The sequence below is a fragment of the Podarcis vaucheri genome, assembly GCF_965113315.1.
Source record: "Podarcis vaucheri genome assembly, chromosome: 13".
NCBI classification, from domain to species: Eukaryota; Metazoa; Chordata; class Lepidosauria; order Squamata; family Lacertidae; genus Podarcis; species Podarcis vaucheri.
In genome coordinates, this window is record NC_138751.1 from 35,236,503 (window position 1) to 35,252,229 (window position 15,727).

At 45.7% G+C, this 15,727-nt stretch overlaps 1 protein-coding gene across 2 annotated transcripts in view; it reads right to left on the reverse strand.

Moving 5' to 3' along the window:
* Positions 1–250: 250 nt before the first annotated feature.
* The window catches only part of B4GALNT2 (beta-1,4-N-acetyl-galactosaminyltransferase 2 (SID blood group)), a 35,601-nt gene continuing 20,124 nt past the window's right edge, over positions 251–15,727 (reverse strand). For both annotated transcript variants that reach the window (XM_082194413.1, XM_082194412.1), the window contains exons 7-11: positions 13,473–13,559; positions 11,121–11,308; positions 3,290–3,430; positions 2,316–2,535; positions 251–724 (exon numbers count right to left, since the gene is read on the reverse strand). In XM_082194413.1, the coding sequence (XP_082050539.1) occupies positions 513–724; positions 2,316–2,535; positions 3,290–3,430; positions 11,121–11,308; positions 13,473–13,559 (848 nt within the window). In that variant the 3' untranslated portion in view covers positions 251–512. The remainder of the gene's footprint in view (positions 725–2,315; positions 2,536–3,289; positions 3,431–11,120; positions 11,309–13,472; positions 13,560–15,727) is intronic.

Below are 15,727 nucleotides of genomic sequence, written 5' to 3' on the forward strand. Positions count from 1 at the left end.
TGAGGTTGTCCCCACTGGAGTCGGCCCACAGCTGACTCCCTTTTTTAATCTCTTTCAACCCAGTTAGCTGATAATTATGCTCTGAGGATCAGGGGCTTGCACTCACTCCCTTCAACACAGCCTCCTTCTGTTGCATAAAAAAGATCAGAAAAAGCAACCTGAAATAAAAACCAGAGTGGAAAGGAAAGATGGGTCAGCATTCACAGGTTTGCTTCATGGTTTTAGCTGGCTTTAAAAACAGCCAGGAAGAAGAGTGTGTTTGTGGCAATCCATGGCACTTTAAATACGCATTTCACAGTAGGGTCCTGTTGCGAGAAACCCCCTAACAGGGAAGTCCCACAAAAGATGATATTAAGCAAGAGCTCTGGTTTTCAGTCAGTGGCTTTTGGCTGCTTTTGTGGCTCCAGTCAGTTGCTTGTTCCAAGATAATCAAGAGTCCCTTCAGGTGAGCCCATTGCACTTGAAAGATGCCCTCTAGGGGATTCAGGAGCAGTAGAGTTGAAATACGGCAGTCAAGCCTTTGTGTAGCATTTCATCCTGTTCTTAAAGTAATGTAAAGCCAGTTTGAACCGGACCTGCTCCTGAGTATTGGCCCGGAATCTGCCGTAAGTCTTCTCGACGTCAGCCTCTCGTGTGTTTTTCGCACTGCCGTGTGGCTGGTGACCGACGACAACATGATTGCAGGAGCCGACTCGCAAAATCCCCAGTCCATCCATAAAATATTCTGAAGGGAAGATTGGGGCGAGAGAAGTCAGTGGACTAGGGTTAGGAAACCTCTGAGCCTCCAGCTCTTGCTGGACTACAACTCCCATCATCCCTGACCATTGGCCATGCTGGCTTCGGCTGACATGAGTTGGAGTCCAGCAACACTTGGGGGGGGGGGGGCAGTCACAGGCTCCCCATCCCTGCAGTAAGTAAATCACTTAGACGACATACTTTTGAATAAGAGACCTCCGTTCATACTTGTTCTCTGCATGTAGGAAGCACATGGAGCAGGGCCGCAACTCCTGGCCAACCTACACATTAAACGTAGATGTCTACCCTTCCCACAGACATCTGGTTTGCTCCTGTGTGAACTTGATTCTGGATTATCATTAGATGGGCCTTTGGCCTAATCCAGTAGGCTTTTCTTAAATGCTTATGATGGCCATGCCAAGAGCAGAGGGCATTGTGCAGGCTACCCCCTTTCAGATGCCTGTGTATTAGGGAGTGTGGGTGACCACTGGGATAAGATAACTTAGCAAGCCAGCCTTCTCAAAGGCTTTCAAAGCAGAGGATCAACAGTAATCTCTTGGGGATGTTTTCATTCTGGGCTTGATGGCCTACACCACCCCCCTCCAACTATATGATTCTATGAAAAGGAAGACAGGAAACTCAATTTGCAATGCTCATTCTGACCTCACCTGGAAAATTAGCTTCTGAAAAAGACAGGGTTTCAAACAGGTGGGGGGCTTCTAGCCTGGGCGCAAGTCTCATTTTGACCCATGGGGCCTTTCCTCTCCAAACCACACCCACCTGCCCCTACGCCACGGGGGACCAGTGACATAGCATGGGTTGCCAGTGCCCGGGGGGGTGTGGGAGGTAGGGAAACGGACGGAGTACCCATGCACATCCAACTGCCTAATGGCGCCCACATCACCCAGGAGATTGCAGCCACAGAGATGAGAAAAGAAGAGTCGATCCTTTATCTGGAGAGGTCACTTCCTGGTTCGTATGGAGAAGCTACTTTTAAACAGAGTCCAGCAATGGAAGCAAGCAGCTGTATTGAGGCAGCACCGGGTTGAAATTTTGTGCCCAGGGCAACTGCCCCTCTGCCCCCCCCAACTATGCCACTATAAGGTGACGTCAGGTAGAGACCTACTTACTTTCCGCTGGTAAAAGGTAAAGAACCCCTGGACCGTTAAGTCCAGTCAAAAGGAAATATGGGGTTGTGGCACTCATCTCACTTCAGGCTGAAGGAGCCGGCGTTTGTCCACAGACAGCTTTCTGGGTCGTGTGGCCAGCATGACTAAACTGCTTCTGGAGCAATGGGACACTGTGATGGAAACCAGAGCACATGGAAACGCCGTTTACCTTCCCGCCGCAGTGGTACCTATTTATCTACTTGAACTGGTGTGCTTTCAAACTGCTAAGTTGGCAGGAACTGGGACAGAGCAATGGGAGCTCACCCCGTCGCAGGCGGGGATTCGAACCGGCGACCTTCTGATTGGCAAGCCCAAGAGGCTTGGTGCTTTAGACCACAGCGGCACCAGGGACAATGTTAGCACTATATATAATCTGGAGGTTTGTGGAGTGGGTGGGGCATGTGACCTTACCTGAGTGAGCCACCCTTTGCAGCTTAGGGTCAAACCCAACACGCCTGCTCTCCTCAGTACGAGCGAGGAAGAAGTTGACTACGCCGCTGGCGACCACACAATTGGGAAAGCCTTTCAAGCGGTGGTAAGAGCCATATCGGATGTGCAGACAACTGCTGTCCTCTCCTTCCTCATAGATGACCTTAAACTTGTAGTCATTGCCACCAACGCTGCCTCCGACCTATAAACCACACAGGCACCTATCAGCACTTGACAGACTTCACCATGGTACTGCTGCCATTGAAACGCCAAGTCCTTTCCACAGCAGGGTTGGGGAAGCTGTAGATATTGTGGGGCTCCAACTCCCCTATCCCTGACCACTGGCCATGCTGGCTGGAGGTGGAGTCTAGCAATATTTGGAGGTCCAACACTTCCCCATCCCTGGACTAAAGGATGCACCCAACTAATTGGACAGCTGGTTACATATTAAAACTGGCAATTATTTCTAGAAGAAGAATCTGGACAGACTACAGATGGAAGGATATTCTCACATGGAGTCTTCAAAGATGATGCTTGCATGTGACACGTGGATGCAATCTCCGAAAACGAAAAATGCTTCCGAACGGCCATTTTCTTAACCACGTGCAAATTTATACAGATTTCGCTGAGCAGTTAAATGCATGCAGATAATTGGCCTGCAATCTTACACATTCTTACCAGACCTACTGAGCACAGTGGAACTTGCTTCTGAGTAAACACGCACAGGATTGTGGTGTAAGATTTCTTCAACTAGGTTACAGCTGCAACCTAAAAGCACAGCCTCCTTACGTGCTATGGATTCAGAAAGGGACCCAAAAGTTGTTAGGAGCAACCGTTCGTTAACCTCTCAGACCCATTCCAGTTGTGTGGCTTGTTCTAGGAATGCAGGAAAAATATCTACACTGGCCAGAGTTGGGTTGGGAGGCTAGTGGACAGCATGGCAAAAAAATACATACCACATCCAAGTTGCTGTTCTCCAACACTTCCACTAGTTTCTCGATCTTGGTGTTTGCGGTGAACACGAAATCATCATCCACCCAGAGGTAGTATTTGGTCGTGACCTGAGAGATGGCCAGGTTCCTTCCTGCAAACCAGCCCTGAGGAAGTGAATCAGGAAGGAGTATCAGGCTATGTCAGTGGTGTGTTTTTGTTAGGGAGCTCTTTCCACAGCAGAATATCTGCCTCCACCCCCTGCATAAAATTCAGCCTGTCAGTTGGATGCTACACCTGATGTTTCCATATAAGGCTTTAGGACAGCCTTTCTTGGTGGCCTTCCCGAATATAACGGAAAAGTTAATAATAGATACAATAAATTGGAAGAAAAGGGATAAGTTGAATAAAAAGGGATGGACAACGGAAACCAGAAAAGGGCAGGGAGGAGTCAAGGGATTCTGAGAATCCTAAATGTAAAGGTAATTGATACATTTAAATTGAAATTTGTTATGTAAAATTTAATAAAAAAGATTTTTATGTTTAATTTTAAAAGGGAATGAGACAGACTGGGGAATTGGGAATGCCAAAATCCAGGGAGAAAGGCAGGTGATAAATTTGAATGCATCCCTCCTTACACACACAAACCCAGGTATCTGTCAGAGGAAAACAGTTCTGCTTGCTTGGAGTGAGGCACAGAAACAAAGACAATAAGCAGCGTGAGCCATTTTCATGGAAATCACAGGCAGGTCATCCAACCCCCCCCCAAGTATGTCTGAAACACTAAGCTTAGAACTAGACATATCCCCCCTAGATCCTAGAATGAACACGTTCACATTGGACTATGCCACCGATGTTGGAAGGCTTCAGAGCAGGGTTTCCGAAACTCCAGCTGTTCTGGACTACAGTTCCCACCATCCCTGACCACTGGGTCCTTTTAGCTAGAGACCAGAGGGACATCACCCAGCTGTGAGTCGTGAAGGCCGCTCCCTGCAAGGCCCTTTCCACCTGGCCTAGCGGGTGGGGCCCAGACTCACCAGCTCTTCTAAAGAAGCACCTAGTGAGAATGGAGGGACATCGCTATGCCTGACAGCAAACCCTAACTATTGGATTCTTTTGGCCCATCTTTTTGTGCCTGCCAAACAGCCGTGTCATGCTTACGATAACATTTTAAGGTAGAAGGACCCCTGACCATTAGGTCCAGTCATGGCCGACTCTGGGGTTGCAGTGCTCATCTCGCTTTATTGGCCGAGGGAGCCGGCGTACAGCTTCCGGGTCATGTGGCCAGCATGACTAAGCCGCTTCTGGCGAACCAGAGCAGCGCACGGAAATGCCGTTTACCTTCCCGCCAGAGCGGTACCTATTTATCTACTTGCACTTCTTTTATCCTCTTGTTAATTATGCTGTTTTAAATGTGCTTTTTATATTTGACTTCACTTAGCAATGGTGTTTTTTTTTTAAAAAAAATGTTTTAAGGTTTTATTTGGTTGACTTTTGTTTATGTTAAATACGTCTTCTGTAGTTGACCTCTCCTTTGTAATGTTTCATTTTGAAATCTTTAAGATAATATTTTAGTTTTCTGTTAATTATGTTGCTTTGACTGTATACTCTATATATTTGACTTTCTTCAGATGGATTTATTGATGTTTTAATATTCTGTTAACCGCTTTGACATTTTTCTTAAAAATATAAAGCGGTATAGAAATGAAATAAATAGTAAATAATAATGATGGGAGTTGCAGTCCAAAAAAACCTTCCAAAGCCGCTTACAATTAACATCCAAATATTTCAATAAATGGTATTTTTTTTAAAAAAAAGCAATATAAAAATGTAAGTTTTCACAATTCTACTCACAGGCCAATAGTTGGTGGCAGATGGCCCGGGAGATAGGTGGGTGGGAAAAGTGTGGACAGTTCAGCTCAAATAAGCTCTGGGTCTCTCTCTTTTTTACTCAACACATACACTCTCCTCCTACTCCATCTCACAGGGCAGTTAGTGGCAAATGGCCCTGCCTGGGGAGGGAAGCAGAGAAAGGCATTCTCCCCCAGCCCTGCAAGATCCTCTTTCCATGTTGCCTCTCTTCTCGTAAGTGCTCTCAACTATTTTAGTTGGGACACAGAGGACACCAAAATACAGTGGTACCTTGGTTCTCAAACACCTTGGTACTCAAACAACTTGGAACCCAAACACTGCAAACCTGGAAGTAAGTGTTCCAGTTTGCGAACTTTTTTCAGAAGCCAAACGTTCTCCGTTTTGAGTGTTACACTTCCGTTTTGAGTGCCACACTTCCAATTTGAGTGTAACACTGAGGTCTATCTGTTTTTGCTATTTATTTTGCGTTTCTGTAGTGCTTTTTTGTTTCGTTTTTGTGACTGTGTGGAACCCAGTTCAGCTGCTGATTGATTGTGTGACTGCGGTACATTGTTTGTTGCTTTCATTTTATGGATCAATGGTCTTGTTAGATAGTAAAATTCATGTTAAATTGCAGTTTTAGGGGTCGTTTTTAAAAGTCTGGAACGGATTAATCCATTTTTGCATTACTTTTTATGGGAAAGCGTGCCTTGGTTTTGGAACGCTTTGGTTTTGGAACAGACTTCCGGAACGGATTAAGATAGAGAACCATGGTACCAGTGTACTGTTCAGAGAATGAGAAGCCCTGGACTCTGGGTGTTTTGGAAGATGACAGAACAAAAGGAGGCATTGAGAAAAAGAGAAGGCAGGAGTCGAGGGCAAGGATGTGGAGAGTTTCACAAGCCCTTAGAGAGACATCAACACCATACACTTTAAAGTGGCATAAAGAATGCTTTAAATGTCGTGGCTGTCGTGATTGACCGACCAGTGTAGCTCTGTAAGGGTATTAGGAGTCTCCTGATGTCCTTTGGAGAATCATAGAATCATAGAGTTGGAATAAACCACAAGGGCCATCGAGTCCAACCCCCTGCCAAGCAGGAAACACCATCAGAGCACTCCTGACATATGGTTGTCAAGCCTCTGCTTAAAGACCTCCAAAGTAGGAGACTCCACCACACTCCTTGGCAGAAAATTCCACTGTCGAACAGCTCTTACTGTCAGGAAGTTCTTCCTAATGTTTAGGTGGAATCTTCTTTCTTGTAGTTTGGATCCATTGCTGCGTGTCCGCTTCTCTGGAGCAGCAGAAAACAACCTTTCTCCCTCCTCTATGTGCCATCCTTTTATATATTTGAACATGGCTATCATATCACCCCTTAACCTCCTCTTCTCCAGGCTAAACATGCCCAGCTCCCTTAGCCGTTCCTCATAAGGCATTGTTTCCAGGCCTTTGACCATTTTGGTTGCCCTCCTCTGGACATGTTCCAGTTTGTCAGTGTCCTTCTTGAATTGTGGTGCCCAGAACTGGACACAGTACTCCAGGCGAGGTCTGACCAGAGCAGAATACAGTGGCACTATTACTTCCCTTGATCTAGATGATATACTCCTATTGATGAGGCCCAGAATTGCATTGGCTTTTTTAGCTGCCGCGTCACACTGTTGGCTCATGTCAAGTTTGTGGTCAACCAAGACTCCTAGATCCTTTTCACATGTACTGCTCTCAAGCCAGGTGTCACCCATCTTGTATTTGTGCCTCTCATTTTTTTTGCCCAAGTGCAATACTTTACATTTCTCCCTGTTAAAATTCATCTTGTTTGTTTTTGCCCAGTTCTCTAATCTGTCAAGGCAGTGTTTTTCAACCACTGTTCCGCGGCACACTAGTGTGCCGCGAGATGTTGCCTGGTGTGCCGTGGGAAAAATTGAAAAATTCGAAAGATTTAAAAATAAAGTATTTTATAATTTTTCACATTTCTGTTTACTTACTATTTCATAATAAAGTAATTATAAAATACTTTCTTTGTGTTTATTTGATTCCTATTCAAGAGAATTACTTTATATATAGTCAATATAGGCACAGAGTTAATTTTTTTAACATTTTCTAATGGTGGTGTGCCTCGTGATTTTTTTTCATGAAACAAGTGTGCCTTTGCCAAAAAAAGGTTGAAAAACACTGTGTCAAGGTCGTTTTGAAGTGTGATCCTGTCCTCTGGGGTATTAGCCACCCCTCCCAGTTTGGTGTCATCTGCAAATTTGATCAGGATGCCCTTGAGTCCATCATCCAAGTCATTGATAAAGATGTTGAATAAGACCGGGCCCAAGACAGAACCCTGTGGCACCCCACTAGTCACTCTTCTCCAGGATGAAGAGGAACCATTGATGAGCACCCTTTGGGTTCGGTCAGTCAGCCAGTTACAAATCCACTGAGTGGTAGCATAGTCAAGACCGCATTTTACCAGCTTCTTTACAAGAATATCATGGGGCACCTTGTCAAATGCCTTGCTGAAATCAAGGTAGGCTACATCCACTGCGTTCCCTTCATCTACCAGGCTTGTAATTCTGTCAAAAAACGAGATCAGGTTAGTCTGACATGACTTATTTTTCAGAAATCCATGCTGACTATTGGTGATCACAGCATTCCTTTCTAGGTGCTCACAGACTGTTTGCTTAATGATCTGCTCCAGAATCTTCCCTGGTATTGATGTCAGACTGACTGGGTGGTAATTATTTGGGTCCTCTCTTTTCCCCTTTTTGAAAATAGGGACAACATTTGCCCTCCTCCAGTCTGCCGGGACTTCGCTTGTTCTCCAGGAATTCTCAAAGATGACTGCCAGTGGTTCTGAGATCACATCTGCCAGTTCTTTTAATACTCTTGGATGCAGTTCATCTGGTCCTGGAGACTTGAATACATCTAAACTAGCCAAGTATTCTTGTACTATCTCCTTAGTTATTCTGGGCTGTGTTTCCTTTCCTGAATCATTTGCTCCAAATTCTTTGAGTTGGGCATTGCTTTCTTTATCGGAGAAGACTGAGGCAAAGAAGGCATTGAGGAGTTCAGCCCTTTCTGTGTCCCCTGTTTGCATTTCACCATCTTCTCCTCTGAGTGACCCCACTGTTTCTTTGTTCTTCCTTTTGCTACGAACATACCCATAAAAGCCTTTTTTGTTGCTTTTAACCTCTCTAGCAAGCCTGAGTTCATTCTGTGCTTTAGCTTTTCTGACTTTGTGCCTACATGTGCTGGCTATTTGTTTGAATTCCTCTTTGGTGGTTTCCCCCCTTTTCCATTTTTTGTACACATCCTTTTTTAATCTTAACTCAGTTAAAAGTTCTTTAGATAGCCACCCTGGCTTCTTTAGGCACCTTCCATGTTTCCGTCTCATTGGTATTGCCTGACGTTGTGCTTTTACTATCTCCCTCTTAACAAACTCCCAGCCATCATGAACTCCCTTTCCTTTTAGTATTACTGTCCATGGGATCTCACCCAGCACTTCCCTAAGTTTTATGAAGTCGGCTTTCTGAAAGTCAAGAAATTGAGTCCTAGTATGCTTGGCTGCTCCTTTCCGCTGTATAGTAAACTTCAGAAGAGCATGATCACTCGCGCCTAATGATCCTTCCACTTCTACCCCACTAACCAGGTCATCAACATTGGTTAGGACCAGATCTAAAATGGCTGTTCCTCTTGTTGCTTCTCCCACTTTCTGGACAATGAAGTTGTCTGCAAGGCCAGTGAGGAATCTGTTTGACCTTATGCTCTTGGCTGAGTTTGACATCCAACAAATATCTGGGTAATTGAAGTCCCCCATTACTAATATCTCCCTTCCTTTTGCATGCTTGGCCATCTGTTCCAGGAAGGCATCATCTATGTCCTCCGTTTGGCTTGGGGATCTATAGTAAACTCCCACAATGAGGTCTCTGTTATTCTTCTCTCCCTTAATTTTGACCCAAATGCTCTCACTTTGGCTTTGAGGTTCTAAATCTTGGATCTCTTCACAGGTATACACATCCCTGACATATAACGCCACTCCTCCTCCTTTCTTGTCTGGTCTGTTTCTCTGAAATAGATTGTATCCCCCCATTATTACATTCCAATCGTGGGACTTATCCCACCAGGTTTCAGTGATGCCTATTATGGCATATTTAGTTTGCTGTACCAAGAGCTCAAGCTCATCTTGTTTATTTCCCATGCTTTGCGCATTAGTGTACAGACATTGAAGTCCATTAATCATTCCCCCGTGTCTCTTATTTAAGGATTTTTTCCTCCCACCACTAGGTCTGCGTGCTGTTTGCTCCATTTGGTCTATGACATTTGGATGATCATCTTCATCAATTGATAGACTCCTACCTTCAGGAGCACTGTCTCCCTCCTCCACATTAGTCAGTTTAAAGCCCTCCTGATGAGGTTTCTGAGATTTTTGGCAAAAACATTTCTCCCAACCGTTGTGAGGTGCAGCCCATCACTTGCCAGAAGTCCATCTTCAAGAAACTGCAGTCCGTGATCTAAGAATCCAAACCGTTCCTGTTTACACCATTTGTGAAGCCAGCTGTTCACTTCCACTATTTTTCCCTCTCTCCCTGGGCCACGTCGTTTAACTGGGAGGACAGATGAGATGACAATTTGTGCATTTAGTTGCTTCAATTTCCTGCCGAGAGCCTCGTAGTCTCTTTTCATCTTCTGGAGGCTATTGCTTGCAGTGTCATTGGTTCCCACATGAACCAAGAGGAAGGGGTATTTGTCAGTGGGTTTTATGATTCCTCTCTCTCCCCCACCTCCTTTGGCTGTGCGTCAGCAGAACAAAGCAATCATAGAGTCCCTTATCAGTTTAAGAGCATTTAATGATCACAGCAAAAGAACACAGCAGCCATTCTCTGAGTGAAGGTGCTTCCAATTAAGTTGTCCCCCCCCCCATAAGTCATCATCACTTCCCCTTCTGGCAACCTGATCTCGCAACCACTGAGCCTTCTGCGTAGCAACTTTATCAGCTTACCTTGCCCGTGGAGAGATAGGCTGGACACTCTCAAACAAAGAGGAGTCGGTTATCTCTTTCTCTCCCTATTCTGCTGCTTCTAGCTGTTCCCCTCTCAGCTCTGCCCAGCTGTTGCTTTCCAAACAATGTCCCTCTACAAACCGATTCTCTAGATCTATACTGCTCCACTGTTCCTGAGCAGCTTCAGGATCCTGATCATGAGCAGGAAGAGGGGGAGGTTCCCACCATTCCTCATCAGTGCTATAATCCTCAGTCTGGTCTCTGACACCTGACAACTCTCAGCACCCTTCACAAACTTCACCTCCTAGGATTCTTCGGGGGAAGCTATGTCTGTAAAAATGATATGATACTGCTTTAAATTTATAGCGCAAACTAGCAAATTAAGAGGGAATCGTCTCTCTTAATAGCTAGGAACTAGGCACAAAGTCTGGAAGTTCAGCATACACCTGGGGCAGGGAACCCCAGTGTTATAGTGCTTATTAGAATCACAGAACTGTAGAGCTAGAAGAGAACCCCAAGGGTCATCAAGCCCAACCCCCTGCAACGGAGGATTCTTTGCCCAATGCGGGGCTCAAACCCACAACCCTGAAATTATGAGCCTTGTGCTATAGTGCAGGCATAGGCAAACTCGGCCCTCCAGATGTTTTGAGACAACAATTCCCATCATCCCTGACCGCTGGTCCTGTTGGCTAGAGATGATGGGAGTTGTAGTCCCAAAACATCTGGAGGACCGAGTTTGCCTATGCCTGCTCTAGTGACTGAGCTATCTGGCTTGGTTGTTGGGACTGCAGCTCCCATAAGCCCCAGCCAGCATGGCCAATGGTCAGGAATGATGGGAGTTGTAGTCCAGCAACATCTACAGGGCCACCAGGTTCCCCATCCCTAGCATACATCATGGCCCATCGAGCTTCTCCATGTCACCTGCCACACTGCTGTCAGAAAGGCCCAGGATTGGTTCACTTGACCAGGAGCTGGGAAATCCCTCTCAGTAGTGGAAGAAGCCACATCTGCACATGTCGGTAGGTACCTTTCCAAAGGGCATAATGTACTGCTCAACGTTGGCTTGTTGAATCATCTCAGGGTGTTCGCTGTCGTCTGCCACAATGACCTTCATATTTGGATAATACTGCCGTATGCTCTCAAGGAGGACCCTAAGCTTGTGGTAGCGCAAGAAAGTCTTGGTTGTGATGGTCACCATATTGCTGATGTTGTAATCTGAGGGACAAAGAAAGGGAAGGAAGAGTGAGGCAACACACTCAACAACCCACGTGGGTTTGTTTCCCACGACTGTACTCTAGGAGTCTTGTATTCAGCCTCTCATTCAAGTACAGTGGTACCTCGGGTTACATACGCTTCAGGTTACATATGCTTCAGGTTACAGACGCCGCTAACCCAGAAATAGTACCTCAGGTTAAGAACATTGCTTCAGGATGAGAACAGAAATCGTGCTCCAGCGGCGTGGCCACAGCTGGAGGCCCCATTAGCTAAAGTGGTGCTTCAGGTTAAGAACAGTTTCAGGTTAAGAACGGACCTCCGAAACAAATTAAGTTCTTAACCCAAGGTACCATTATAGAAACATTTCCTACCACAACCCAGAGTAGGCCTCTTCCTTGAAGGTTCTGTTCCTGAGCCACTGTTTTCACTCTGGGTGCCTGCTTAGGTCACCTTCTGCAGAGTTGAAGTACCTTCTCTTCCCTACCACAGAAGTAGCCCATGTGGTGCCCTCTATCAGCCCAGACCCCCCAAGTGTCCCTATTTTCCAGGGCCTGTCTGGATTTACAGGAAGCCGCCCTGGTTTCTGATTTGATCCGATCCTGGAATGCCCTGCTTTCCCTTTGGACGCCCCTGTTTTCACCACAGAAACGTTGGAGGGCCTGGAGTTATGCAACTCCCAAGACAAGGAGATTAGTAACTACACAACATTTTGAAGACATTTGAAGGCAGCCCTGTATAGAGATTTTTTTTAATGTTTTAATATGCTTTTATATATGTTGGGAGCCACTCATAATAATAATTACCCTTATGGAATAGGACATCCCTATTTTCATCGGAGAAACGTTGGAGGGCATGTCAGCCCCAACTAGTGAAGTCAATGGTCAGGGATGATGAGAGCTATAGACCAACATTTGCAAGGCACCACACTGATTACTCCTGCCCCACCATAAAATGTTTGTGTCTGCATTGAGGTGTTCTGTTTGATCTTTCTACAAGATGTAATAAATAAAAATAATAACAATAATAAATTATTTATACCCCGCCCATCTGGCTGGGTTTCCCCAGCCACTCTGGGCGGCTCCCAACAGAATATTAAAACATAATAAAACATCAAACATAAAAACTTCCCTAAACAGGGCTGCCTTCAGATAGCTATCTGACTTCCACAGGTCAGGTGCCACTACCAAGAAGGCCCTCTGCTTGGTTCCCTGTAAGTGTAACCTCACTTTTTGCAGGGAGGGAACTGCCAGAAGGCCCTCGGCGCTGGACCTCAGTGTCTGGGCTGAACAATGGGGGTGGAGATGCTCCTTCAGGTATACTGGGCCGACACCATTTAGGGCACGCACCCCCAACCTTCACCCCTCCAGATGTTTTGGACTACAATTGCCATCATCCCTGACCACTGGTCCTGTTAGCTAGGGATCATGGGAGTTGTAGGCAAAAATATCTGGAGGGCTGCAGGTTGGGGATGCCGGATTTAGGGCTTTAAAGGTCAGCACCAACACTTTGAATTATTTTATTTTATTTTAGTTTAGTTTATTTATACCCCGCCCTCCCTGGCCAAGACCGGGCTCAGGGCGGCTAACATCAAGTATAAAAACAATTGATTAAAATACAACATAAAAACAGGATTAAAGTACAACTTAAAATCCAGCCTCATTTCAGTGGAAACCCACTGTGCTCAGAATTGTGCTCGGAAACGTACTGGGAGCCAATATAGGTCTTTCAGGACCGGTGTTATATGGTCTTGGTGGCCATGCCCAGTCACCAGTCTAGCTGCAGCATATCTTTATGCTGCACATCTATTTTGTTTTTCTGCCAGAACCCCAAGATCCATCTACAAAGGACATATATTTAGCATTAAGGAATTCTGAGCCCAGGAATTTGTTTTGAGTACCAGAACTGAGCTCACAGTCCTTCCACAGAGAAATCCATTACAGGCTGCAACCACCCCTGCCTCCCGTCATTTCAGCAGTATGATTTGAGGCGGTAGGTGGAAGCATTATTTTGTTGTTGCTGTTCTTCAGGATTAGGTGTCAGAAACCTTTGTTGTTTGGCTTAAAGTCATCCAGAGACCTACCTTCTACCCACCTCTGGTTAAGAGAGCCAATAAAGGTGTTACGTCATCATGGTTTTGCTATTTGAATGGGCATCAGAAGCTCACCTGGCCCTGGGTCAAACAGCTTAGGAAGGCCCGGCTGTCGGATGGTCACAGGAAACCTCACCTGATGAGTCCCCATGGTAAATGTCACTGGAAAGCAATGGATAGGTCGGTCAGCAGTTGTCCGTTTCTTGGCTTCCATAGTTCAGATGGCACTTGGGACCATAAACCCCCCCACTTATAGGAATATGCAAGCCATACTCCAAAAGTGGTGGAATCCACCCTTCTGTTTTAAGTGTCTCTTAGCAGGCAATGCCCATGTCTTTTAAAAGATCAGTCTGGATAGCTCAGTTGGCTAAAGCATGGTGCTGACAATGCCAAGGTTGCAGGTTCGATCCTCGTAGGGGAGAGCTGCATATTCCTGCATTGCAGGAAGTTAGACTAAATGATCAGGGTCCCTTCCAACTTTACAGTTCTATAATTCTGTGATTCTAAGGTACAAAACCAGCATGTGAGTAGTGAACGCGGGAGAAGGCTGCCTTCTGAAAAAGAAACACTGGCTGTTTATTTTGACCCTTGATGATGGGGTAAGTGAGCAGTTATATTGGGGAGTAAAGGTAAAGGGACCCCTGAACATTAGGTCCAGTCGTGGCCGACTCTGGGGTTGCGGTGCTCATCTCGCTTTATTGGCTGAGGGAGCAGGCATACAGCTTCCGGGTCATGTGGCCAGCATGACTAAGCTGCTTCTGGCAAACCAGAGCAGCACACGGAAACGCTGTTTACCTTCCTGCCGGAGCAGTACCTATTTATCTACTTGCACTTTGAGATGCTTCCAAACTGCTAGGTGGGCAGGAGCAGGGACTGAGCAACGGGAGCTCACCCTGTCGCGGGGATTCAAATCGCCAACCTTCTGATCGGCAAGTCCTAGGCTCTGTAGTTTAAGCTACAGCGCCACCCACATCCATCTTGCACATAAAGTGCAATAATATAGACGGAAGTCCCAATAAATCAGTTCATTCATAAAGACCAAATATCTGCTAGTTTCTGTTCCACATATGTTCATGAAGTCCAAATTGGAGCCTACTACAGTTCCACAGTGTTGACAAGGATTTCCGGAATAATGCCTTGTTTTGCTCTCATGGGCTTCATCAGTGGTACATATTCTAAGTAATATAACTGAATATAATTCTACATATTTTAACAAATTAAAATTAAATAAGATTAAGATTATATAGACTATATAGACACTGTAACAGTTGTTATTCACTGCAGAAACCAGCGTGTTATAAATTCTATTATCTTGATACTTCATATATGGCATGTACTTTATAGCACAATTGTTTACATAATTTTAATTAGGCTCCAATTTGGACTTTATGAACATATGTGGAACAGAAACTAGCAGATATAAGCTGATTTATTGGGACTTCCGTTTATATTATTGCACTGTATGTGTTGTTTATGTGCAAGATAACATTTGATATTGTGATAAGAATATATAGAAGAGTATTGTTTATGTGAATGCACAGTCGGTTACATCTTGTGGTAACTGCAACCCAGCAGCACCCAAGAAGGTCACAGGTTTCCTATTGATGCTTTCAAAGTCTTATCATAATGTTGTCCTAATCAAGTGGTATTTTATCCTTTGGCAACCATATGCCACCAAGGTTCAAAGTCTTGTCATAATGTTGTCCTAGTCAAGTGGTACTTTATCCTTTGGCAACCATATGCCACCAAGGTTACAAGGCAATCATTAACCTCACAATATTATTGGAAACTTCCTTATACTTATAAGGGACGCGGGTGGCGCTGTGGTTTAAACCACAGCCTCTTCGGCTTGCTGATTGGAAGGTTGGCGGTTCAAATCCTTGCGACGGGGTGAGCTCCTGTTGCTCTGTCCCAGCTCCTGCCAAGCTAGCAGTTCAAAAGCACACCAGTGCAAGTGGATAAATAGGTACCGCTACCTACCTAGGACGCGGGTGGCGCTGTGGGTAAAAGCCTCAGCGCCTAGGGCTTGCCGATCAAAAGGTCGGCGGTTCGAATCCCTGCGGCGGGGTGCGCTCCCGCTGCTCGGTCCCAGCGCCTGCCAACCTAGCAGTTCGAAAGCACCCCCGGGTGCAAGTAGATAAATAGGTACCGCTTACCAGCGGGAAGGTAAACGGCGTTCCGTGTGCTGCGCTGGCTCGCCAGATGCAGCTTTGTCACGCTGGCCACGTGACCCGGAAGTGTCTCCGGACAGCGCTGGCCCCCGGCCAATAGAGTGAGATGGGCGCACAAACCCCAGAGTCTGTCAAGACTGGCCCGTTCGGGCAGGGGTA